The 27,819-nt window shown below is 41.5% G+C and overlaps 2 protein-coding genes across 2 annotated transcripts; both read right to left on the minus strand.

Annotated features, from left to right (window-relative positions):
- Positions 1 to 2,004: 2,004 nt before the first annotated feature.
- LOC149275990 (transmembrane channel-like protein 7) lies at positions 2,005 to 16,002 on the minus strand (the record flags this gene model as incomplete). Its single annotated transcript, XM_089504006.1, has 16 exons — positions 15,948 to 16,002; positions 14,603 to 14,804; positions 13,741 to 13,889; positions 12,803 to 12,961; positions 12,161 to 12,252; positions 11,389 to 11,534; positions 10,907 to 11,054; positions 10,098 to 10,271; positions 9,714 to 9,871; positions 9,197 to 9,335; positions 8,710 to 8,807; positions 8,137 to 8,320; positions 7,325 to 7,455; positions 6,562 to 6,717; positions 6,371 to 6,449; positions 2,005 to 2,166 (listed from the first exon to the last, which is right to left on the minus strand). Coding segments are annotated over exons 1-16 (2,232 nt in total), but the record flags the coding sequence as incomplete, so codon positions are not given.
- Positions 16,003 to 18,238: 2,236 nt separating this feature from the next.
- LOC149275991 (membrane-bound acylglycerophosphatidylinositol O-acyltransferase mboat7-like) lies at positions 18,239 to 25,703 on the minus strand. Its single transcript, XM_089504018.1, is given in 8 exon segments — positions 18,239 to 18,629; positions 19,412 to 19,594; positions 20,441 to 20,511; positions 20,513 to 20,802; positions 21,118 to 21,274; positions 23,633 to 23,759; positions 24,806 to 24,935; positions 25,628 to 25,703. Coding segments are annotated over 8 exon segments (1,425 nt in total).
- Positions 25,704 to 27,819: the final 2,116 nt, after the last annotated feature.

The raw sequence follows: 27,819 nt of genomic DNA on the forward strand, positions 1-27,819 counted from the left end.
AAATATATATATATAAATATATAATATACATAAATATATATATATATAAATATATAATATACATAAATATATATATATATATAAATATATAATATACATAAATATATATATATATATAAATATATAATATACATAAATATATATATATAAATATATAATATTACATTAAATATATATATAAATATATAATATACATAAATATATATATATAAATAAATTATGTAAATGGGGGCATTACATAAAAATCAATACTCACAGGTGTGGGGGCATAAATGCACAAAGGGAGCTGGCTGGGGGCACAAATGTACATGGGCAATACACAAGGATGTGTGGGGAGAAGTACATTAATACTAAAGCGGGGCCTGCCTGGGCATCAATAGACACAGGGCCGGCCCTACAATGGACTTCAGAAGGGGCGGCACTTTGCCGCCCCAAGCGGTTTTGTTTTGTTTTTTTTGAAGCGGAGGAGAGAGAGAGGGGCACCGAGTGGTTTTCGCTTACGCCGGCGTCGGCATTTTAAACTTCGCCCCAGGCGGCGTTAAGTCTTCGGCCGGCCCTGAATAGACAAGCAACAAAACAGTGTGGACATTTTTATTTTATGCTTTGTATAGCTTAACCCATCCATGCAGGTTTCGGTGGCACAGCCTGTCCTGGTGTGTGTGTTTGTGTGTCTGGATGTCAGTGTGGCACAGCCTGTCCAAAAATAGCCAGATATATGTGACCAAAGAAAAATAGGCACTCACTGGTCTTTGTAGTAAAGTGCGTTTAACACCAATTTATTTAAATTAGCACGTTCAACGTTTCGGACCACCTCCGGTCCTTTCTCAAGGCAAGTCCACTCCAGGACAGGCTCTGCCACACCGGCACCCAAACACACACACCAGGACAGGCTCTGCCACACCAACACCCAAACACACACACCAGGACAGGCTCTGCCACACCGACACCCAAACACACACACACACACACACACACACCACCCAGGACAGGCTCTGCCACACCGACACCCAAACACACACCAGGACAGGCTCTGCCACACCGACACCCAAACACACACACACACACACACACACACCAGGACAGGCTCTGCCACACCGACACCCAAACACACACCAGGACAGGCTCTGCCACACCGACACCCAAACACACACACACCAGGACAGGCACTGCCACACCGACACACAAACACACACACCAGGACAGGTTAAGCCACTACAAAGCATAAAAAAAATGTATTTTCTACACTGCTTTCTCATTAACCCCCTCTTTATATTTTTTCCCCTTGTGTATTCATGCCACCACTTTAGTATTGATATGTGTTCCGCCCCACAACCTTGTGTATTGCCCCCCTTTGTGCATTTATGCCACCACACCCATGTGTATTGATTTATGTGTTTCCTCCAGCCAACCCCTCCTCCCTTGTGTATTGATGCCCCCACCCCTTTTATAGTGGTTAATGTAATGCCCCTCCAGCCAGCCCCCCCTTTAGTATTAATTATGTGATGCCAAACCACCCTTTTGTCTATTGATGCCCCCACTGCAATGTGTATTACCCCCAGCCACACACACACCCCTGTTTATATTGATTCTGTAATTTCAAAACCCAGCAATCCATCCTCTGCTCCTGTGACTGCAGTCTGCTGTCTAAGGAATCTCGGCGCAGCCACTCAGAGTCATGCAGCCTCCATTCTTACCGAAGCCTAAAATGAGCTCCTTACTGTCTGGTGCTGTCACATGACCACCAGTCATCGCTGCTCAAATGGAGTCTGTTTGTGTCTTTACAAAGGTCTCTCTACAGAACATGTACCAAGTGGTCCCCATCTGAACCTCACACCATCCAGCAAAACCAGCATTGTGTTCCTGCTGTGCAGGCAAACACACACACGACAGTGCCACAGGTAAGCAGCAAGTGGGGGGCCTCTTGGCACCAGGGGTCCTGGGAGAAAAGCCCAATTTTCCCTAGTTTTAACCCATTCTTATATGTTACACCAAAGGACAACTCACCTTTTCTTTGCGCTTTTCCTCTTCATATTCTTTGTTGCCCTTGTTGCTCCCTCTGCCTTCCTCCACATCTTGAAACAAATTAATATGGTCGGACCGCGTGTCCACCTTCACTAGTGCACGCTCATCACTGCTGTTTGCTTGGGGCTGTCCGAGACGGCCTTTCTACGAAGGAAATCAGTGCGGGCCTGAAACAATAAAAAAAATCTATATTACTTTCAGTCTTTTACTGGGAAGTGCGGGGAACCGCTCTACTGGATACCCCGGTAGCCCCCCCCTCCTCTGCGGGCCAATGATTCACAACACCGATTGGCTGCTTGAAATAAATTGCAGGGAAATGTGTTTGGGAGAAAACTTCTCCTATACGGAAAATATTTATGGGGGTCTACAGTGTTGGGTCCCTTTAAGGCATCCGTACCCCCCGCAGGCATACATTTCCCCCTCATGTTCAGTGATTATAATCGTGTCTGGGATCAGGGATAGCTATTCGGTGTTTTTATTCACTTATTTCTATACTAATAATTGTGACAGTCAGGTCTGTAGAACCCTCAAAATATCTGAGCTCCAACAAAAAAAAAAGGCATCAGGGGAGGAATAAAGGACACAGGGATGTAAGTCCCATAAAGTGACTGTCCTTCCTGAACTGGGACACTTGGAGTGTATACCTGCAGGTGGTGTAATAATATAAGAGATAAGGATAAACTACATTGGACAACCCGAGTGTTTTTAGGCTCCGCCCACGTCTTGCACTCTGACACCAGTATCTCACCTCCTGCTCAGCAAGCTCCACCCTCTTCTTGCGGGCAAGCTCCTCCTCCGCGGCCCCCGCCTCGTCCTTCCTGACCCGCGCAACGTTGTCCTTGTTACGGACGTGCCAGCTCTTCTAGGCAGGATATTCATTTTGTCTCCGCCGTATACGGCTCACACCGACCTCTGGCTCCTCCTCCCACCGATTATATCTCCTCGATAACGCTAGATATCCAGCCGAAATACACGCACGAGCTCCCCTAGTTTGTTGTCATTTTCCGGCTCCGGCCGTTCGTTTTCACGAACGCGATTTACGGCGAGCACGTGACGCTTTAGGCAGTGGCTTTTGATTGGCTAAACAGTATTTCCGGATACAGTGCAGCGAGTCTAAGCGTCATACTGCCACCTGCTGTTTATTCTGTAAAATGTCACTCTGTCCTCAGAGTTAGACGGAGGCAGCCATTTTACCGAAGCCTAAATATACAAATGTTTATGTGGACTAGCTCCAACAACATGGTTCCTGTCTTGGAGACTGAAAGTTAGGAATTGTGCAGAATTATTTTGTAAAATGAAAGGATTATGCTGATAAAATTGTACAAATGTGTTTCACATTATTGTAATGTTTTTACGTGAAAATCACTTCCTTTTTCTGAGCAAATGGATGTCAAACTCTTCCAGGGAAACTTCACATCTGCAATAAATGAAAGTTCTTATTCTCACTGGCGATCTGATCACAAAATGTTTTTTTAATCCCAATTGTATAATCACAATCATATGGGCTTTAAACAATAAACATACCAGAAGCAAATAAAAAAAATGGTGTCTTCTTTGGACAATAAATATGAACATTATTGTATATAGCGCCATCGTATTCTGCAGCGTTGTACGACGCTATGGTAACGCCACTTTCCTACGCAATACCTACCAGGCTTGCAGCGTCCGGAGACATGATACACCAAGAAGACCTCACGCTTACCCGTGTCTATGCCGTGACACTTTTGGTGACAATCTCTCTTTGTTACTCTGTACTTGCTGTGGAAATTAGCGGTGATTAACCCTGTGGTGTCTCTGGATGGCACCCCATACCTTTATGTCTCCCAATACCCTTTCCGGAGCCTTAACGCCCATTACTCTTCGTAATTATGCTCTCTCCCAGTTTTAATACCCTCCACAAATGCCCCCTTCTCGTTCCCCATTATAAGGACCCAGTCTATAAGGTATAAACATGCCCGAATCTATACATGATGCACTATACTTTTCCTCTCTCTTAATTCTGAGATATTAGACCAGGTCCTGCGTGTCTCCATATCCCACATGGGTATTTATCAACTAAAATCTCAGCTACACTTCTGCACATGTTGGATATGATGTCCTATCCCAAAACACGCGTACGGAGTTGAACGACGAAGCCTACATACCATGGATAAAAGGCAAAGACCGAAAGAAGCAAAATCTCATATCTTCATCTTCATTATATAACAATAATTATTATTTTCCACCAATTGTTAACCCATCAGCTTCATAAAACAAGGAATGACACTCATCGGTTAATATAAAAAAAAACATGTATATGTTTTTTCACCATTAATAAGAAACATATCAAATATAAATTATTATATTTATAAAATAACACTATTACTTGAACGTGTTGCTAAAAGAAGCCCCAAAACCCCCAATAAATATAATCACAAATAGTGCAGTTAGCATTTTTTTTATTCATTTCATGCCATTTTCAGGTTCATGTTAATAAAAAAATAATTTATCATGTACAGAGATAATTAACAATTCTTCCATAGCGGTCACATTTCTAATTTTTTTTATTAGATCATGGACACAGAGTGGGCTTGCACAGACACGGCTATTGCTGACTTCTCCTTTAATGATAATAACGAATAAAATATATAAAGTATGGCTGACATAAGTATGTTTCCACATTAGAAAATCTCATGTACTTGCAGTGGGTAGGTATATCGACGATGTTCTTTTACTGGAACCTGTAGAAAATGATCCTCTGCCTTAAGCAAACTATAGTGCATGTTTTGTTCTGCTTTGGTGATTACGAGGTATTACGAGGTATTTAAAGAGTGTTTATCATACTGTTTGGTTATCATGTTTGGTTTATTTGAAATTGGCAACTGATTTTCTGCTCAGGCTTTCATGGGCATTTGTCAAGGTTTACATACAAGCCAGGTTCTAAGAACACCCCAGACTTTACAAATTCTTAAATAAAAGAGTTTTGCCAGGTTTCTGTGGACCACGATCAGCTAAATAAAGCTCAGGGCATCTGGCGTGAGGGTGAAATGTGTTGGGGAACGCGGTTCACAGCTGTGATGGGGCAAACAGTGAAATAATAAATATTTGGGCTGTTCTAACACATTCGTCAAAATGTCCCTTCATTGTATTAAAAGTTGCCACAATTAATGAAACACAGTGCAGGGATTTTCAGATGAGACTGAGATGTGTGTGAACCTATGTCATGGTTATATTTCTTTTCTTAAATACATTTTCTGTTGCTATCGCCTCTCCCACATTAATATTATGTAATCAAAAATGTGCTAATCAATCACGTAAAAAAAAATGCCTCGTATTTTCTCTTCATCGATTACTTGATTTAGAAATATTCTCCTACTTCTTTCCTGAAATAACAAAATAAATAAAACAATGGTTATAGAGATTAACACAATCCTCAAATCTACCGTAACTGCCTTTTCTTTTTAGTTCAGACTCATAGTTTATTTTATATATATGTATGTGTTGTGTATACTGCTGTTTAATGGGGCTTTCCTTGCAGTTGCATTGGGGCGTTCTGCAGAATCCCCCCCCATATCCATTTGCCTCTTCACCTACCCCCCAGTTCTGAGGCTCATGTCATATGCTCAATGCCAGTCAGCTCAGTCCTGGCTCAGCAAGGGTTCTGGGAGGTTAATTGACACCCCCATATGCATGCACAGAAAACATGCTTCAAGCCATAAAACAGGACCAGCAAAGTAACAGGTTTAACAGGCTGAACAATGCATGTTAACGTACCTAATATGCATTCTTCGTTGGTAAAGCTGCATGGTCATACCTGGGAACTCTATGGGTTTGGCCCAGAGAACTCTGGGAAAAGCACCGCTGCTCCAGGTCAACTCCCGAATCCTCTGGGTCACGGGAGCGGGGTCTTACGCCCCACCCATTTCCCCTTTAAATAGGGGTGTTTCCCACAATGTCGGCGGGACTGCCTATCGACGTCAACGGGACCGGCCACCAACATCAGCAGGACCAGCCACCACATCAGCGGGACCGGCCACCAACATCAGTGGGACCGGCCACCAACATCAGCTGGACCGGCCACCAACATCAGCGGGACCGGCCACCAACATCAGCGGGACTGGCCACCAACATCAGTAGGACCGCACAGTGACGTCAGTTGTCAGTCCTGGCCGCGTCCCCCAAGGGTAGACTCCGGGTAGCCGGGGCCCACAGGTTCCCAGGGTTGTGCATGGGACACCGGCATGTCACATTAATAACCTTTGTGTATATCTTCTCTAATTGCATACATGTTTTATAACACCAGCAATTATTTTATAAACTTTGCTGTCAAATTTCACATACATTCCATTTTTGTTTCTCAAAAACATACCATTTGCAATTGTTGCTTCAGTGAATTCACCAGTTTCCCATATGAGCTTCCGAGTGCCATGAGGTAGAACATTAAAATGCTTGGTTGGTACCATGAAAAAGAGGAGATAAGTGTTGGCATGAGATAAATCACATGAGCATATTAAAGATAGTTTTTGGTAATATATATTTTGAGGGATATGGTAATCTTACCATGAAAGGCAAAACAAAGGGACCACAAATGCCTGTGAACCAATGAACGCGAAGAAGTCCTTGGCGACTTCGGGAAATGATTTTACTGTTGTAGTGATGGCGTCCCATATAGTCTGCTGTCCTCGGAATGGGCCACATGCTGCTGACGGCTTAATACTACAAGACCAAAAAAAAAACCTAGGTGTTTGTGAAAATACTAAAGATTGCAAATATCTTTATACTCTGATAGTTCTCGCAGCTAAAACATCTTCCAAGCTTCTACTTCCTGGATAATGGAAACGTCACTTCAACTGTCAATGGTGTCATCCAGACAGCGACATCTCCTGCTCTCCATGGTAGGTAAACTAGGACCTACAATTTTGTTTGGTAGACTATAGCAAAATGTAAAGGTACTTTAATTGCTTAATACCCACTAAGCTCTTCTTCCATCTCCATATACGAAAAATCCATTTAATATAGGGTATCTCCAGGTGAAAGAACATATTAGATCGTAAAACAAGAAAACAGATACTACACTCGTTGTTTGAAGAAAGGACAAACACCAGTATAGCTTGTACCCGTCTTTCCATTAGAGTAATTGTTTAAAAGATATTTAGCTTTAAAATTAACTTTCTATTGTACCTCAGCAAAGCTAAGATACGTGGCAAAAGGTGGCAAAACAGCATTGTATTTAATTCATTTGCTATGCTGTTGTTATCTCCCTTCTCCACCCATACAGACAGCACCAACACCATTTGGCGATACGCAAAGTATAAATACTTACACAAATATACTGTACAGGACTGGAACCCAAGACAAAGCCAGACCCAAAAGCAGCACAAACAGGAAAAAGAAGTTGGCACTTGAGGCTCGAAACGTTCGTTCGGCTGGCCGGCAATTACTGAAAAGGGTCAACTGCAAGCAATGAAAATGTATCTTTTTTTTAAAAAAATCAGGTTGCATTTACAGTAATTATATTTTACATTTTACCATAGTGACATATTTAATGAATCCTTCTGGTGTCAGAGGTCTGTGCAATTCACTGCCCAGGATGATACATTAATAACAGAGTAAGAATCACGAATGTTATCACATGATATATTCTTAATATATCACTCACCAAGTACAGTATATACGGTCTGTTCTATACACATATTGCACTTATAGCTCGATGAACCACAAGGACACTAGGCTTCTACTGGGGACCCCTGGCATAGTTTGGGACCCCCCAAGATCAAAAGGGAGAGTTGGCACCATTCAGCCTGGGGGGAAGGTTGAGCCAAATGGCTCAAAATAGGACAGCACAGAATCTAGTCGGGGGGGGGGGGGGTTCTGTTGTTACTAAATAATGTTGAACAAATGAAACATACTACAAATCAGAAGAGCCCCACTGCACCCTTACAAGACCTCCCCTGCATGTGCCACATCAAGCCTACTGCCCCCCACAGCCCCAATTTCTTCGTCAATTAATGTTTAAATGTGCAAGAATAGGAGGGTCTTATTTGGCCCCCTAAACACCCACTACCACCGAGTTTATACTCCACATTGACCTGCAGAGAAGACCCCTACTGAAACAGATCTGTGAATTATTCTTACCCTCTTCATGTAGAATATGACAAAATATTTAACAGTGTTGAGAAGTGGAAGCATTGGGCAGAAAAATGTTCCTATCCAACACACCGTCTGTCCGTAGATGATATCAAGGACGTATTGTGGAACCAGGAACTCCTGTTGGCCCCATAGCTGAATCAGCTTGCAAGAGCAGTGATCAATCATCATTCTGTGAAGATAAGAGGGCAAGGAGCATTTGCTTCTAACTGATCTTCTAGGTAGCATAGAAAACAAAAACACTAATTGCCACAGGAAAATTGCCCCGGAAGCTTTTATGGCGTTCAGGGCAAAGAGAAAACCTCTGATCTAACACAATTAATATTGTAAGAATTGTCCTCTGCAATACTATCCTGCACAAAGACTGCAGGTGTAACTGTGGCATAATAATGCATTCAGAACGTAGGCCAGGATTAGAGCGAAGGCCACTGAGCAGCGGATGGGGTGATTCCAGAGCTGTGAGGTGGCCAAAGGAAGCCTAGAACCACCTATTGTTACACTGTTGATACTCCTCCCAAGCCCACTCATTTCGATGATGGTTAGAATTGGATCCATTCTTACTTTCGGGGGAAATCCACCAACAAAATAACCACTAAGACGGTGAGGAAATCAAAGATCATCAGTTTGTACATTTCTTGTCCCAGACGTGTCTCCCAGCACTGAAACACAAGAATAATCTTGGTCACAATCTGAATAAAGAAGAGTTGCATGTCTAATCATGTTTAGTTGATAGTCTTCTGTGTCTAAAGAATAGATGCTTAGAACATCAGGCATAGTTCATGTCATGAACCATACCATTGTCCAGAACCTCCTACATAGTGGCTTTAGCACATGCACAAAATGGGTGGTAATGGAGTCCGTGAAAAAGTAGAGGGCCATGTCATGAGATGATGATAATGGTCTCATGAAGGTTTTAAGTGGCTTATGGCCAAAAGTACCCCCAACCCCCAAAGAAGTAGTTTTGTCCATATATTTCTGCAGAAATGTTTACAAGCCTTGTGCATGGCCCATTATTAAAGATCGTATTAGATGTAAACCCTGCCATAACGAGGAATAACCTAACCTTGTTCTCAGTGTTGTATCCGCATTTTAAGCACCGGTCATCTTCTTTATTCCCGCCGCAGGTAATATTGTCCCACAGAGAATAGAGGAGCATTCCCAGACTGGCCAGACGCAGGAATACACACCTGTAATGAGGAAAATCTTGGCATGTCTTGTATGTCTTAACCCAGGTCAAGAGAGAAATGTCCATCGGGGAATGTCCAGGTGGTCAAAGATCCATACTCATACCAAGGCTTCTTATAAGGTTTTCCTGCAAAGTGTTTGGGTAGAACCAGTCACAACCCACTGGATGAAGGTCTTAAGTGTTTTTTTTCTAACCTCAGAAGTTCCGAACTTCCGAGATTTTCGGCGTTACCTCACACATGTCACTTTAGGTAGTCGCTAAGTCTTGCTGACAGATCCACCTGAACTTAAAAAGTAATCTGGAATTCTGTGATGTCATCCTGATCGTCTGAGCTATTAGGCACCTCAAGGACAGGAATTGAGGGGAAAAGTCTACCTACCTGATCAGTGTAAACCTGATTTCCCAGCTTAATGTGTACTTCTCCAACTTTATGATGAGACCAAAGAATGTGGGAAGAATAAAGTTGGCAGCTGTAATGACGATAGAGGGCAAATATCCAACCAGTAGCTCCAGAATAAAATTACCTTTGACTCCATCCTACAACAGAAACCAGTTATATTAAATCAATCTCATCTGGAGCTTAATATATATTGATTATACTACAAAAAAACACTGTTAGTTTCAAAATAAATAGTTTAGTTTATCCTGGTCTTCTCATAGACCATACTTGATTATCTGGACTATCAATGATATTGAATGTGAGAGATGTTGCTTACATAGTTTTATATATATACTTATATCATGCCTTTACGCAGGGTCTTACCTTTTTACGAAGCGATTGGGAGTTTATGGTAGAAAGGTAGATGCAATAGAAAGCTCCTGCGATAAAGCCAATTACTACTAGGTTGATGAGAACGCGCACCGCGTAAATCCCTACCCGCTGGGACGTGGTGCGCTGTGCATGTATTTGCCGCATTTTATCTTCTTCAAGATCAACCTTTAACAGTAAAAAGAAAGGTAATGCCCAAGAAGTGTTGTATCAATGACAGTGACACCAAGAATTAGCAAGTTTGGTAAAGTTGAAACCATTGTTTACAAAATATGCTGTTTTTCTTTGTATGGCTAACACCGTATAACTCTATACCATTCAAAATGCTTTACGTAGGCATTCTATATTTTGAATACCACATCTGTTAACATTTAAGGGTGTTGGCTGGGGATCAAGACCTTTGAAGCCTTAAAAAAAGTCAACATCATGACCTTCTGCTTTATGTGTTTCTGGCACGGCACATGGAGCAGGAGAAAACATAATGTGGACTACAGAAGGCTACAATCTCAATGGTCCATATGGGATCACCGCACGGCAGTGGTTCCAGGAAGCTCCAGCCAACTGTCATCTCTGCAACCTGGGGACATATATAATAACTTCATAACAGGGATAAACATATGGACAAGGATACATGACCATCCCTGATGGACCTAGACACAAATGGTCAAAATTGGCAGAAGATAAGCAGGGTAGGGAATGATTGACCCAGTGGGTTTTGAGTAAGGGTAGATGGAGCAGTAATTATGCTTCACCCATCTATCTTCAGCAATATCCTCAACAAAACTAGCCCACGATACACTCACCTTGAGTTCATACAAGATACTGTTCTTTTTCAGTTTTATGGTTTTCTGGTCCTTCAAGCAGAAGTCCCAGCCTGCAAACACCTTGTTAGTGTAGCTGCTCGCTGTAGCATCCTCGGTTAGCATGCTTTGTCTGAAACTTTGAGAAAATCTAAAATACCAGAATAATAGCAAATAAATGAATACGGAGATGCATGTTTTACCAATTACAGTAACCTAATTTATTTCACTGTGCCAACCATCTCCATAACTGATTGATTCAGTCAGGCACAGTGTTCTAGGAAGCTTATGTGCCGCTCCATAATGGTTCTTGATGAAACGTGCCCTCCTCACCATCCTGACTGTGCCTATAGGACGGACATAGGGTCTCCAGCAGTGATCCAGTAGATTTGCCTATTTAAATAGTTTTGCCTTTTACACTTTTTTGCTAGCTCATCCCTAGACAATGTGGAGGTCCTTGTTCCAATTTTAAAGCAGAACATTACCTGATCACCGTCCACACCAGGCTCAGAAGAAAATAAAACAAGGTTGTTGTAAGAAACGCCAAGGGTATGTTGTAGAAAAAGGCAGTTAGGTTCACCGATCCGCTCATATAAAAACCATAAAACATGTATGTCAACTCCATGAAACCCTGTAAAATATAAAAACATGTATGTCATGTCAATAAACAGTATCCTAGCCATGAGGACTGGTTCTAAACCGGGGACGTTGAGCTCCAAGCCTCAAGGGTGGCAAACTGTCCATGAATTGTGTATATCTCTGCTTGAAAACAGGTGGACTAATCAATTACATTCGTTTTGATTCTATATATATACATACACAAGAATATACAAGAAGCCTGCTCTTTTCGCGCTCATCGAGCGTGCAGCCAGGGCAGACCCAGCCACTGGCCACACACTGCAGCACCCAAGCTGCCCTGGAGTGTCGGATGGCTAGTCCAAGCCTGAGTAAGTCATTCTTTTTGCTCGTAGCCTGACACTTTACTGCCTTTTAATTTTTTTTATTATTATATTTTATTTATTAAGCGCCAACAAATTCTGCGGAGCTGTACAATTTGAGTGGGGCAGTTAACACACATAACAAATATCAGGAGATGGGATATCTCGTAGGTGGCCATCTGGCCTTATGGTACATTTACACAATGTTCCTGGCAGGAATGGTGGGCTTATGAGGGCCCCCACACGAGAGCTTACAATTTAAAACTGTTTTGAGTTCATATTCCTTCAACAGACTTCTGATCCACCATTACATGCTTACCGTTCCCATCAGGATGTCCATGATCAAAGTATAATACATTGTTAACCCTCGAGGATTCGGATTGTAGTCCAAACACACCGCATTTATCGTCCCTAGGGTGATGACACCGTTATTGGACAAAGCAATACATTTTCAAATAGTTCATTAGTCATTGGTATCAATATCTTCCATTTCTGGACAAATTAATGTAATTATTTTTTTAATTAAAATTGGCTTAAATCTATGAAAATGGAAGTATGCTGCCAACCGCCATGGTGTCGATGCATGTAATAGTTAAAATGTCCTTTTAAAGGGCAACATTCCTTTAAAATACTGCATATCTGATCTTTCTAAACACTTCTAATAATAGACTGTGTTACGGGAACAGCGTTATACTCACAAACAACGCAGAACTTCCTTGTATAATATTCTCATCATGGTTGCTATAGGGAGCCTAGGCAGGGCACGACGTCTATATCAATGTAAAGCCTTAATCTAGTTCTGGCCACCCGCCAACCCAGTCTTTTTTTTTGCAAACAAGAACAATGATAGGCACCTACTTGATATATTCTTAACCGGCTCACCACCACGTCTTTGGAGCTTTGTGTATGGCCAGCGTTTGGAAATCCATAGCATGGACCATTCGTGTCACGGCACACTTACCACTGGAGTTGGAAATGGGAGATTGTCCCAGGTTTAATGTCTCAAAAACTATGTTGGGGATCACAATAAATCCTCCCACTAAGAGGAAGGTCACGAAATTCATCAAAATGAGAAATCTCAGGAAGCTGAAATACGACTGAATTCCCGTCCCGAACTGTCCTGTAGAAAAACAAAGCATTGTAAGAAATAAAGGGTAGGAGAAGCACATTATCTATGGGTCTGCCATCTGAATGTAAAGGTAAAAACATCATCAGCTATGTTTGGGGTCTTTTTTCTATGTCGTCATAGTCCTGATTAATTAGACGGACAGACCAGGGAGGCCCATCGCCCAACAGAAATCCATGGCAGTCCAACAGAGATGAGAAGCAGCCAACCACATGCACGCTACGCTAGCTCCTTTGAGGGGCAGCCTGACAAGGGTTGCAGTTGAAGGACCTTACTGTGTGTACCTGGACCCTAGCTCAAATATCACGTGTGCTCCTCAGCATGGGTTAGACCATAAAGCACATGGGGTATCAGAAAGCAGCAGGTGAGGAACCTACGAGTGGTCAATGCTGAAGAGCCCTGGACCAGGTGACGCTGTGATGTATTGTATGGTCGTTTAAGGCATTTTGTTTTGCATGATTTTATTCATGAACATATATGAATATATATATTAACCCTGTGATACCCTCATACCCAGCAAACATTCTCCTAGAGGGGCATCAGGGGAGGAAAGAGGGGCAGAAGAAGTTGGGGGCCAAGTGGGACTCCCCTTCCTAAAAGTGGGGTCAGAATTGAGCAGGCAATGGGTCAAAGTGGACAAAGCCGCCAATAAGCCCTCCCTTCTCTAGCGTGGTGCTGTGGGCACATGCCTATTTCCCCAGTCTGGTTTTTTTGACCACTGGCGTAAGTGCTGACGAGTATTAGCACAGATGTTTATGTAACCCCCAGTATACCTCCAATAGTCTGCAATGTTCTTCTCCAGGCTTCCATGTACTGGAAAGCTCCAACTGTTTTACTCTTGAACTGTCTGAACTGTCTCTGTTTGTCCACCTTCCAGGACTCCCATCCGGTTTTCTTTGCAATCGTCCTTTCTTGTTTTTTCCTGAAAAGACAGATCAAAAAATATTGGGCTCCATTCCCTGACCCATCAAACCCTTCATTTGAGTTACGGATGGTTGTAGGTGAAAGGTTTGCTATTCAGCTACCTCTCTATTCCCCAAATAGTAATTGCGGGTTCCAGACTTCTAACCTCAATAACAAGTTTTCCATTAATCTTATTAGATTTGTAGTGGTTTACATGAAATCAGTACACTGCACCCTTTGAACTCTTTACTTGTGAGTATGGTGTTAGCGAGCACTCTCCATTTTTAGACGGGTCATCAAATCAAGCCCATTCCTTTGTAAACTAACACATCTGGTAGCCAGAATACAAACGATGTGGATTTCTTTTTATTTTCAGCAGAATTAATAAAAAGTATACCACAGCAGTGCCGGACTTGGGATGACTGAGTGGTTCTGGCACTTTAAGGCTGATGGACTCTAAATAACGTACATGTATGGCTGCCGGCTGGTGACGCGAGAGTAGGGGGCAGGGTTTTATTGAGAGTTACGTTATATTGTAACCTGTTAACTTTGTGACTGGCAATTGCCCACAGTGGCCAATGGTCATTCCAGGCCTACAAATAACAAATGCAGAACATTGCATTCCTTTACGAAAACTCAGAATATGGAATATCCTCGATATTTTATTATGGAACGAACCGTCAGGGATTGTCGATGAGCCAAACCCAGCTACAGATCTTTTTGATTAATTACCTCATTTCTCTCTTAGTTTTCATCGAGGAACAAAACTCTTTTATAGGTTTGTCGCCGTCCTCGAGTAATTCTTGTGTCCAGTTTTGGAAAAGCGCCTCCCTTGGCAGAGATGTCTCCCTCGTTCCACCGCCTCGGTAACGTAAACTCTTATCACTTGATAAACCATTTAAAACAGGTGAGTCGGGTCTCTGCCATGTTACCCCTGCCAACAAATAATAGAAAAACAAATGTTACACCGTCCCAATTAATATGTATTCTTTAAAATGTAAACAAAAAGTAGAATTCATTTCCTCAAGTAGAAGCTGCAGCTCCCCACCTCCTGCAGAGAGTGAGTGGCAGGAAAGTGCTCTTATTGAAACAAGTGGGAGCGCTTTCCACAGATGCGTATGGGGGGGTCTTTTTAGACCCCCCCACGACACTTGCCAAGTCAGACACAGCTCTTATATGGAGACTATCTTGGGGTGGGCAAAAGGGGGGGGACAATGGATATGGGGGGGATTCTTTCAAGGAGGACATTATGTCGTTTGAATGTTATTATATACATTGACGTGTCCCTTTAATAAGCTCGAAACAGACACTGAATGCTTGATGATCGGGCTCATTTAAGGAGATCCTGAAAGCACTCGCCGTGAACAATAAAATGTAGAGGAGCTCGTGAAAGTTTGACAGCCAACTCACATCAATCCAGTCAACAGAAATCATCTAGGATTCACGCCACAAAATCCTGCCCTCCAAAGAAATCTTTTAAAGGCGCAGTTCCGCTCAGACAAAACTTTAATGGTTCTGTCTAACATCTTGAGTAAATGAGCCTTAGCAAATCCGTCATTGTTTCCTTGGCTCTGAAGGCTTTAATGACATAGAAACGACACAGAAACTCTCGAGACGCTTTATCGGTTTCTACGGCAGCACGTTATCAGCGCCCGTGTCACTTCACGACTGAGCTTTCCAGGACAAAAAGTTACAGAAGAGGCAAACCTGTACGAGATTCAAGATGCATTCCTGAAAATGATTTGGGGATTTAACGGCAGTGACGCGTAATGAAGTTATTAAAGTGTTAAATTCAGCCGAGTAGGTGGAACGGCTCCTTTAATTAAGATGTGACGGGAGCTTTAAAGGGGCAGGCATCCTTTTTCTTTTTTTTAAATAGAAAAGGGAGCAGAATTAAACTTGAAATCCCAATGTGTAGAAATATTGACAAAGGAAATAAAGCTTATCTCAAGCACTTTAAGATGTCCCTGATATACCGGCATGCCCCCTACCGGCTCCTGGTGTTACGGGGTAATTGGTTCTTCTAGTGGTTCTTTAAGTTTGTCCTGACTATACTTGAGGTTCTAGATGGACATACCTGTCCCGAGTGGATGCGTAGAGGGATCATCGAGACCTTCTTCAATACGACGCATCTTGAACTTGAGGCCACCATTAACTAACCGGCCGAAGGCTTCTGGAGCTGGGCTGGAGGAGGAAGTTCAGCTCCTGCACTTGTCTGACGGGTGTTTGGATTCCAGGCAGTTGGTTAATGATCGCCTGCTGGTATTTACACCGATAATAAAAGCTTCGAGGAGTGGCTGTGAGAGGAGCTTTCAACGCTATAGCCTAGCGAAAGGCTAAAGGAAGGCGAAGGAGCTGTTCTTCCTTGAGATATGCAAATGAAGGAGGCAAACAGGAATCCCCGGGCGTGGAGTCACACGGCCAGACATTGGAAGACCCCGTCCGTCCGTCGCAGACGACTTTCAGGGCAAAATACAAAAAGGTGTGAATTCCTGGCTACAGTTACCATGGTAACATTCTGATTACAAAACTGATTTGGGATGTTTTGCAACATTTTAGTTACAAAAAGGTTATTATGTGATTTCCCGTTAAATGCATTTTTTAACATATCCACCCGAATGCTATTTACTGGCCGCATTTTACATAGAGCACTTTAAACGTATGGCAGTATATGATACAATATATCAGACCCTGTACAGCCTGTTGCATCGTTACTTTTCATTTAAATGCTGTTCCAAATCATAACGCAAACCTTTAGCCAAGTAGAAATAACACTGCGGTTTATATGAAACTTCGACAAAAATGAAATAAGTTTAAAAAAAGTAGTTAATGTTATAGAATGTTTACGTATAAAGGCTTAAGGTGCCCCCTAGTGGTTGTTTGCGTAGTTTGGGTTTGCCTTATGTAAAATGTCATTATTATTATATATAGCGCCGTCCTATTCTGTAGCGCTGTACAATGGATACACAGGACATGACAAGTAGTATACGACATAACAATTAGACTTACAGATACAACAGGTGAAGAGGGCCCTGCGCACAGGAGCTTACAATCTAGATATTCAATTTCTCACAAAAGATGTAGCAAACAACATGCTACATGCTTACTATCCAGTCCTGTCCAAAACAGGACAGGACTGGATAGACTGATTGAAAGTGTGAGTCCATTTTTCTGCTAGTCCAAATGCGATACACTACTTTTGTCCTGTTTAGCCGTTGTACAGCGCTGCAGAATATGATGGTGCTATATACATCAATAAATAATAAGAAATCTGTGTTAAAGCTTTATGGTATTTTAGAGAATTTGTTTGCTGGTATAGCCCCTGGCTCTTTTACTGAGAGCCTATAAAATACTAGTTGTATACAGAATCCACACATTTATGCCATCATAGTAACAATGGGCTGTACTTGCCAAGGACTGTTGCTGTGGCCATGTGATATTCTTCCTTCTCAAACACCACACTGAGCTGATGCTTTATGGCAATGCTAATGAAGTCCGTTCCTACATAGACTTTCATTAGTCAGAGTGTATAACTGTGTGACTAAGCCATTCTGATGTTTACCACAGGCAGTATGAAAAGAGAGGGTGATATCAGTCAAGGTGATAAAAGAGCTAGAATGCTTATAAATGACTAATATGCAGCTACTTGTGCAAAAAACTAGGATTTTATTAATGAAACCAGCACAATATTTTCAAAAACGTATTATAAAGAGGTACCCTTTCAGGGGTCCATGCGCTGCTCTACAGTTTTCTAGATTTGATTCGGTTATGGAATATTATGCGCCATATTGGAATGGTTTTGTCCAACATGCTGAGACTAACGTCTTATTCGGCTCCCGAGGCAGCACCTAATTCTCTGAGAATTGGCACTCCTACTCCCCTTTATGTGCGTTTCCCCTTTGGAAGAGAAAGATCTTTACATATTTGACCAGCAGATGCTATAAAATTGTGATATTTACAGGTGAAGATTAACCCTCCTTTTGCAGTCAAACATGGCAGAAGGGTTGTATGAGGTAACCTACCGCAGGTCCCTGTTCCAGCAGCTGGGGCTGTTTCGGGAGAAAGGCCTATTATAGGACCTCCAACACTTTGTTTCGCACAGCAAGAGCAAATACTGCAAACCAGCGAGTACCAAAAGAAGGACCTATAGGGTCTTGAAGGCCAGCAGACATTAAGCACAAATGTTATAGAAGAAAACAGAAGGTCACATAATATTGTTGAAACCGACCTCTTCGTTCTCAATATACAAAATAACTGATGAGTCCCGAACTGTAAGCTGAGAAAATTCATAACCCCGTCATATGACTCAGTTTACAAAAAGCAGAAGGGCTTCATGGCAGGTACCTAGATCAAAATGTCCGATTGGATTTATTCTGCTACTTTCTGATTCTCCTTTCTACTTTCTTGCTTTTCTCCAGCATTCTTTGGGCTCCGGGGTCTTTTCATGGCCAGAAGTTGACCAGCGACGAGGAGGATGACGGCCAACACATGGATGGAGAAGTAGGTCGAGCGCCAATAGTGAACAGTGTCTGAGAAGGTTAAGAGGACGAAGCCCATGCACATGTAGTCGTAGGCCCTCATCTTGAGGAACCAATGGACCCAATCAAATAACATCTTTCCAGAGTCAGAAAGATGACGTCTCACTCCAACTTCCATTGCCCCTTCTGATGCTAGACATAGTGGGATGGTCAGGAAGCTCAGATAATAACCAGGGTGAATTCCATGCCAGAAGGCGCTGATAAGCATGGTCCAAGCATTGCTAACAAAGGGAAAAAAAAAACAAATAACATTGTTAATTTACTGGAGAAAACCATAAAGATCATATATGAAAATAAAATGCACAAGTTATTATTTTATAGAACAAGTAGTCTTTATAGTCCAAGTAGTCTTTATTGCAAATCACATATATTCTAGCGGGAAATGAGTGAGTTCTACAAATGTACGCTGCTTTCTGAAGTCTCAACTATGCCCATATAGCTATACGAAGTATCTAAATCTAGCTGAACAATTCTGGGCCTTATGGTCTTCCTGAATGAGACAAGGCAGCTCTTCTGGACACGCATGTACGGACGTTTAGTAGCAAACATTTGCTGTTCAGGACGGAACCCATCGCTATGTACTGGTGCCGTGTAAGAGAAGGGAGCTTAGGTGTCCTAAAGTGTTTTCACTCGGCGTGGGGTGGCTGTGAGAGACTAAATTATGTTTTATGGAGCAGTTGTGAAAAAATTGACATGACTGACAGTGAGTAAAATGTGTTGGGTATTTAATTACTAAACAGTGAGTTGTGAATGTCCTGTGGAGTCCTTCATCTCACTGTAGATATGCATTGAGAAGAACCAGCTTATCTACTCCCAGGAGAAACTTCTCAAGGTCTGCCCATCATCAGTCATAATAAAAACCATACACTGTTTGTGTCACTATTTATGATACTGATTTTATGTGCTACTCCTATTGCCATTTAACAGAACAGAGGCACATACAATGGCCTTTTTTTTCACCACAAAAATGAAGAGCCAAATACTCCTTACTGAAGGTTCTTACCCAAAGACAAAGGACTTGACGGGGGCATTTTTGTAGATGTATTGAGCCAGCCACCACTGAACACTCATGTTCCAATAACGCATTCCGTCCTTCACTTTCACGCAGAAATCCGCTCCGTAGCAGTCAATGTTCTTCACCGTCTCATAGTCGTACTCGATCGCAACTTTTTCTCCATCAGAGGTCCTACGGGGCAAGTTAAAAGTATTATGCCTCTAAAATGCAGACGTAATTATTTAAGGAAGCCGGCCACGGGGGAGTTTGGTTAATCACAAATATGATCAAAGAGAAAGTCTCATCTAAAAACTGCAGACATATATTACCTGTTATTTTGATGAATAATGGCATGGACCTCTTGTTCTAAACGCAACGTTACATGAACTATGTATGGCGTAATAGTCTCATGCTGCCTCATCTAACCTCTTTGTCCCCCTCCCTTTAATTCTCTCCACTCCTCCACTTTGTCTTTTTTTTTAAATATTCATTATTTTTCCATGATTTTTAGATTACTGCGTCTTCCCTGTTGGTATGTTTCCCCCGAAATCTACAACTAGACGAAGGCTTTCATAAAACAAAAATGGTCTAAATGAATTAAATAATCATTAGATTGTAACTCTTTTAGGCTTTTGGGTATTAATGTTGGAATGGGAGACTATAAAGAAATATGCCACCAAAAAATGTGATACCCGACCAGGTATCTGCCTTTGCAGACTACAACAAAGTCAGGTCTTCGTGGATCCAGTTGGGGATCCAGGGTTCGTTGTTGGGAAAACGGTTGTGTGGCCAGGAGGCAACATTCAGTAATCATTTATATTTTTTTAGGAGTTAGAACACTTCTATATTTTAATGCCTATGGAAGTACTGTATATAATCACCCCTATTCTGCCTGTTCATCAGCCAAAACATCTTAACCTCCAACTTACATCTAGTAAAGCCACCTCCAAAGGCCAGGGATCCAGAGATTCCACGTAGAGTAAATCGACAGTAAATTACGCATGTGATGTCCAAAAATGGACGTTTTCTGAAAGTTACCTTTCTTGTGTAGCGTATTCCACAGTTGGGCCACCTCCAGAACGTGATTTGGCGGCCACAGGGTAGGCGCCCAAAAGCAGCAGATATACATCCGCATTCGGAAAACAGCCAAGCTACATAAAACCGCATGCGGAAGACAAAGAATATGGGAACCATGTAGAAGAGTCGATATAAGAAGGCGCACTCGTAGAACTCATCTGTCTTGACGTAGTTCAGCGGGAAATAGTGTGAAACGACAAGGAACAGGACACCAAAAATCGGAACTGGCTTTAATCGGGATATCATCGGCTTCCAGCTCGGGATTGACATGGAGTCAGTTTGATGCAACCAGTCATAGTATGTCTTATAGCGATAAAATGGACCTGGAATAAAAAATTATAAATGATGGGATAAAATACTCAACTATCTGAACAAAAGTTGACATCTTCTATAACTGATAAAAGGGTGAAGAAGCTCTACCGTTAAACACTTAAATATAATGACTATTCGGTGGGTTTATAAATGTGAAAAAATATCTTGGGTTGCAATTTTGACGAATTTAAATAAAAATGCTTAAAAATAATATCAAAATAATTCAAGGAAAACTGAAATTAAATGATTAACCCATACATTTACCAAAAAGACTGAATCAAAACCGAAAAAGCTCTTCAATCGCCGATGTTCTTAACCATGCGTACCTGTCATTAGTCCAATATAGCAATAGCTATAGTAGAACATCTCGACCAGGCTCGGGATCCTGGGAATGACATTGATAGCAGATGGCTTTGAAAATGAGGTCACATCCTGTTTCTTGTTGCGACAAAATTCTTGCACCTCATTCGCTAAGCTCACCAGCTGAAACATACAAAATTATTTTAGAACTGTTTTCTTAATGTGATAAGTTCCAGTCCTCCATTCAGTGTCAGTGTAGGTTGTGTTTGCACGTTCAAGATGGCGCTATATAAAACCATCAATAATAATAACCCCAGCGAGTTAATGTCCAGAATGGCATTTGTTAATGTGCATATTTTAAAGTTTTTGGGTTAAAATGGGAGTTGTATCCCAAATATTTTGGTTTAATGATCCCATATTAGGGCTTGATAACCCCCAGGTTGCCACGGCAGCAAGAAATCGCTTCCTTTTGCCATAGGTTTGGCAGGGGAGCCCCCAACGCCAACACCGCTGTCCCTTACCTCCCCCCGGGCGCTCCCTCAGTACCGTCAGGACAAGTCTGATCGCGGGGATAGGATGTTTGTTCCCGGCGCTCAGATGCAAGCAGCGTGTGAGTATGTGAGTTAGTATGTAAGTGTGTAAGTATGTTGCTATGTACACACAATAAACACACAGTAAATATGTTACTCAGTGTGCGTAAGTATGTTAATATGTCTGTGTGTTAGTATGTGAATATTTGCGTGTATAAGAAAGTATAAGTATGTTGGTGTGTGTTAGTATGTGTGTCCATGTGTATGTTACTGTGTGTAGGAATATTAGAATGTGTGTATTGTTGGGGGGGGGGGGATGGTTCCTACTTAATTATGTTTGGCTCCTAAAACCCAACCAAATTTGCCAACCCCTGCTATAAACATATAGCCAACCCTGCTTCATCTACACTAATAATCTTTAATAATGGCCTCCCCCACGGTAACTATTTCTAAAAGGCTTATGGATGTTAAAAAATGCTTTTTTCATATTAGAGGGTGTTGTTTAATCTTAATATTTAAATAAATTAAATTAAAATGTTCCTAATTTTGAAATGCTTGAAAAACTTCAATAAATAGGGATATAGAATAAGTGGCTAGAATTCCAGACTACCCAAAAGTGTAAAAAGCCTTTTACATGGTAAGATCGCTCTAATGTTCTCAGAATCTATTAATGAGTCTACCGAAAGCCCGGGTAGTTAAAGAAGCCACTACTGCCCCGAAGGTCCTAAAGTTCTTGTTATTGAAAGCGTTTCTACAAAGATATTTGTAGTGACTGATTGCTCAAATTTCTCAAGTTACTGATAGAAGAGACTTTGATCTGACTTGGCTTCTGTCCCAATGGAGTTTGGTTACTTGCTACTGCTCACTGCCATTCATTAGCTGGTGAAAGGTGAAAATGTTGCATAGGCCTTTAAAACAACAACAAAAAATCTAATACTGATATTTTAGGGTTAGGTGATAATTCTTTGGCAAAGCCAAAAATCGCACTGATCCATGGTTGGATATGAGTTAGCTGAAAACTAAGGGATTTGTGGTTCTACTACAAGTAACAATATTTGTTGTCTAGTCCTGTGTCATAACCTACTAAGAAGCATAACACATGTGGCAGTTTTGTGTATCTGTGCATGTGAGCATGAGTGCATATGTATAAGTGTGTGTGTTAGCATGAGTGCATATGTATAAGTGTGTGTGTTAGCAGGAGTGTATATGTATAAGTGTGTGTAAGCATGAGTGAATATGTATAAGTGTGTGTAAGCATGAGTGTATATGTATAAGTGTGTGTAAGCATGAGTGTATATGTATAAGTGTGTGTTAGCATGAGTGTATATGTATAAGTGTGTGTTAGCATGAGTGTATATGTATACATGTGTGTGTTAGCATGAGTGTATATGTATACGTGTGTGTGTTAGCATGAGTGTATATGTATACGTGTGTGTGTTAGCATGAGTGTATATGTATACGTGTGTGTGTTAGCATGGGTGTGGTGTTTTCTGAATTGTAACCAAATCACATGACTGCCTACAAGGATGACCTCTAGGGGTGCAGATAAACAAAATTATATGGAAAAAATGTAAAAAAAAGACCCAGTTCTTCTCTGTTAGTAAGCAGTGTTCCATTCAGACGAATCGCCATATACAGATACAACATGGGGGTCAGTGGGTCCCCACTATACACTATCTTCACTATTCAATCCACACAGACCCTACAAACCCACATATGCAGATTGGCAACACTTATATGTGAAGTTATATAGTGTCTAATTAGTTTGTGATTGTCATCAAATCCTTTACCCTAAAAACTATACATACATACATATACTGAATGTTCTTGGTTTATGTGATATAATATACGGGGATCTCTAGATAGTTTCACGCTGAACTTCTGATGCCCTGCTTTTCATTAAGGTGGATATATTGATATATTTCATGTAAGTCCATTCGCTTTAGGACTACTTGGGTAATATGATAATCAAAAGGTGCAGCAAGCAATTTAATGAATAAACGGAACCCACCTTCAGAGTTAGTAGAAGCTGGACGGCATTAGTAAATGGAGTAGGAGCTGGAAGATCAAAATAAGTCACTGTCCGGAAGAAAAGTAGGTAGGAGAATGTCCAGCCAAGCACTAGGAAGTGGCAGGATCTACAATGGAGGAGAGACACGTGGAGTGACGCTGGGATGAGCAATACAATGAACCACATCCTACACATTTTCACAGATTAATAACATATGTATATAGAACTGTGTATACGCTGCTTCTGAAACGTAATCCTCAGAACCTGGCAGACCTGCTTACCCAGAGGGTCTAATTAAACTTGGGAGGCATCATAAGAAGACTCAACTAGGCTCTCATGGGGTCCAGCTAATGCAAATAAGAAAAGGTTGGCTATGTCTTAAGTAGCCAGAAGAATATATTCTTAATTTCGAGATACATTAGCCTTACACTTCAAAAGTTCAAAAGTTTGGGGTCACACAGCTGTTTTCATGGAAAGCAATGACATTTCTGGCTGTAACATAATTGTAAAAGGCTTTTCTAACCATCAATTGGCCTTTTAAACTTGGATTATCAAACACAACCATTGGAACACAGGGGTGATGGGAGTGATAAAGGGCCATTGGAACACAGGAGTGATGGGAGTGATAAAGAGCCATTGGAACACAGGAGTGATAAAGGGCCATTGGAACACAGGAGTGATGGGAGTGATAAAGGGCCATTGGAACACAGGAGTGATGGGAGTGATAAAGGGCCATTGGCACACAGGAGTGATGGGAGTGATAAAGGGGCTCTGTACACCTATGAAGATATTCCATTAAAAATCAGCAGTATTCATTTACAACATTAACCCCGTATGCTCTGGATTCCTGATCCATTTCATGTTATTTTAACAAAATGTGGTTTTCTTTCAAAAACATAGATTTTTTTTGTTCTAGCTTAGCTTTGTCTCTTTTTAGCTCCCAAACCAATTATTTCTACAGCCCGAAACTCTCCTAAAGCGGAGCAATGGATGACCGTGGTATGGAAGTGAATGTCAAGGACACAAATCAACATATTTCTTAAGCAAAGTGTAGCATGTTTCTGTTGGAGAAAAATTCCAGTATTTTTTTCAATGGCAATGACAGTTTTACAGATAAATCTCTCCTTTTGGGACAACATGCTTTCCATTTATTATACAAAGTAATCTTCATACCTTGGAGAGACTTTCAAAATGAGCCACGTCCCGAGAATAGTTATAAGAGAGTGAACAATGTGAATGTTACATGTGATAAGGGTGAGCAGCACCCCCACTGCCGTTCCTCCATATTGCTTCACGTGTGGACCTGCAGGACGAAAAAAGATCAGCCCCAAAGATTTAATAATCCATTCATTATCCAGTCAATGAAAAAGGTTCAGTGCTCGGCAGCCACAGGAGTCAGGAGCAGCCACGCACCTGCAGCAGGGTCATGTGACATTGGATCACGTGACCCCACTCAGCTCCCGCCAGGGCACCATAGGGAGCCAGTTGATAGACTCACAAATTGGATTCTGTCGTCCAGTTGGTGAAACCCTAGACACAAATCCTACTTGCCATGGTGACCCAGTGCCTTAGATTTGTACAGCCAATGAGACTTCTTATTTTGTCTTGGTATGAAAAGTCTCTTTTTCCCGTTTTGTATGTTTTTACTGAATTAGCCTTATTATTCACTATACTCTGATGTACTGGTTTGGAAAATATACTGGTCTCAGATTGTATCACCAACACAGCTTTCACCTTAATTCCATTTATTTATTAAAACTCTTTATATATCTTTCTTTTTGTTGCTCAATAAGTGCAATTGATATATTGGAGATATTTAATTTAAAGGATTATTATTATTTATAGGGTTAATCTCCTTATAGGAGCCGACATCTGGGGTAAAAAGGTGACATAACTAGCATAAGTATTTTCCATTTGTGATGTTATTTCTGTAATAGAGAATTCGCACAAAGTGATTCGGGTTTAACTGATGCATTCTTCTTGTTTTCTACTCACTTGCATTCTTGAAGAGAAATCCCACCGGTATGGAAGACAGTAAGATGGCGAGGTAGGTCAGCTCCTCGGGGGACATGCTCACGTTCCTGGTGTTATAGGAAGACGTTATCTGTATCAGTAAGTTACACCGGCACGCGGTTTATTCATCTAGGAACATATTCTTTAGGAGAAGCCTTTCAGTGATCATGACACGCTCTGCAATCTATGAGCCAATATCTCAACCGGATCTTCCTGAGTTGCTCAGGGGATGGCTGGACTGGCGATGATGAGGGGGCTGACTATGCCTAAGGGCCCCAGGTCCAGAGGGGCAGAAGTCCACTTCCTGCCAAACTGGGGGGCACCCTCTTGGGCGATTACCCTCCTCCCCGTCCGGATATCCCGCTGCTCAATGGGTCAGTTACAGGGGAGATCATCCAAACGGGCTCATTTCCACTATGGAACCCACTCAACACAGCTTTGAAGGCATTAGAAGGCCCTATGCATCTTTACCCATGCATCCCATACAGCGCCGGGACATCATTAGACATCATTAGAATACGTTGTGCCTTTTAATGCAGTGCAGGCGCTGACGAGGAGAGGGTGGCTGAGGGTGCTGCCACAGGTCGGGCCTAGGTAGCAATGATAAACAAGTCACTGCCTGGCACTTTAAGGCCAGAGGCTGCCTGATGACACGACCTCTGGCACGGCCACTAAACACATCATTAATTAACCCTTTGGAATTCTAGCGGAAGAGAGGGCTTTGAGCTTGTACCGTGATGACTGTGGCCCTTAATGTAGATTTATCTACTTCCTGGTATCAGGTGCATGATATTATTCCTCACAGCGCATTCACATGCATTAGAATGAAGAATTATCATAACGTATATATATATATATATCTCTTTGCACCAAGGTCGATACAGTGCCTGTTTATCTGTATCACAAACTGCAGTCTCTGGAATCCGTTCGCTGCCGTAATTACATTCATTCCGATTATGAAATTGGCATCCGGATGAGCCGTGCCCGGCAAACACTGGCCGGAGGCAGGTGGAAGCTACAGGTGTGATCTTCTGCAGTGTTAACACATAAAACACAAGAGCGCGACAGCTACAGCACGGTAAACCATGTGTGAGTGTCCGCGTTTTACAATATATGATATATATTACCTTATGTTATCTCTATGTTATGTTATCCTTATAACCTTTGTGCTCATTATATTATATATACACACACACACACACATGTGTATATATATATATATATACACACACATATATATATACACACACAAACATATACACATACACATCTATACATACACACATATATATATATATATATATATATATATATATATATATACACACACACACACATCTATACATACACACCCATATATATATATATATATATATATATATATACACACACACACACACATATATATATATATATATATATATATATATATATATATACACACACACACATATATATATATATATATATATATATATACTATCCACACACATATATATATATTATATACACACTCGCACTCATATTGGTTCTCAGCGCTCCAGTCTATGCTGCACATTTGTGATCTGTATTCTATACATTGTAACTACAGCCCACAGCATTGCTCATCGCTAGGCACTCATAGGGTTAATCTGATAAACACCCCTATATGTTCTCAATGAGTACACATTGTTTGGGTGCCAGAAAATAATTCAATATACATATTTCCCATAATTCCCCTTACCTCTGGCTTTTTAATTAGAAAGCGAAACAGCTGCAGGCTCTGATTGTTTAATGAGAATCATTCATTAGACGTTCGGCTCAACAAGGAAATGAGAAGCTGCTGCCGCACCCCCTACGCTGAGTATGGGATGGTTCCACCCGTTTCCTAGTGATCTCATGAGCCACACCTCGAATATTGAACGCTGATTGGCTAAAGCTTTGCCGTTACTCGTGTCTAATTGGTGAGATTCCTGCCACTCATATTAGAGGCGGGGTAAGTTATTTGTACGTCGTGCTTGCTGGTTAACACTTTCAGTGCAGCCAGGGAGTTTGGTGATGCTCTTTCACTGCTGCGTTTGTCAACTCATTACATTATAATTCGAATTTAAGTCTAGTCTAATCCTATTTGGTTTTGGGTTGGTTTGGGATATACACTACATGTTGGGAGAAGAGCTTGCAGTCTAATTTGTATA

This window comes from Sceloporus occidentalis, unplaced genomic scaffold (genome assembly GCF_023333645.1).
Source record: "Sceloporus occidentalis isolate IW3139 unplaced genomic scaffold, rSceOcc1.0.p SCAF_252, whole genome shotgun sequence".
Classification (NCBI taxonomy): domain Eukaryota; kingdom Metazoa; phylum Chordata; class Lepidosauria; order Squamata; family Phrynosomatidae; genus Sceloporus; species Sceloporus occidentalis.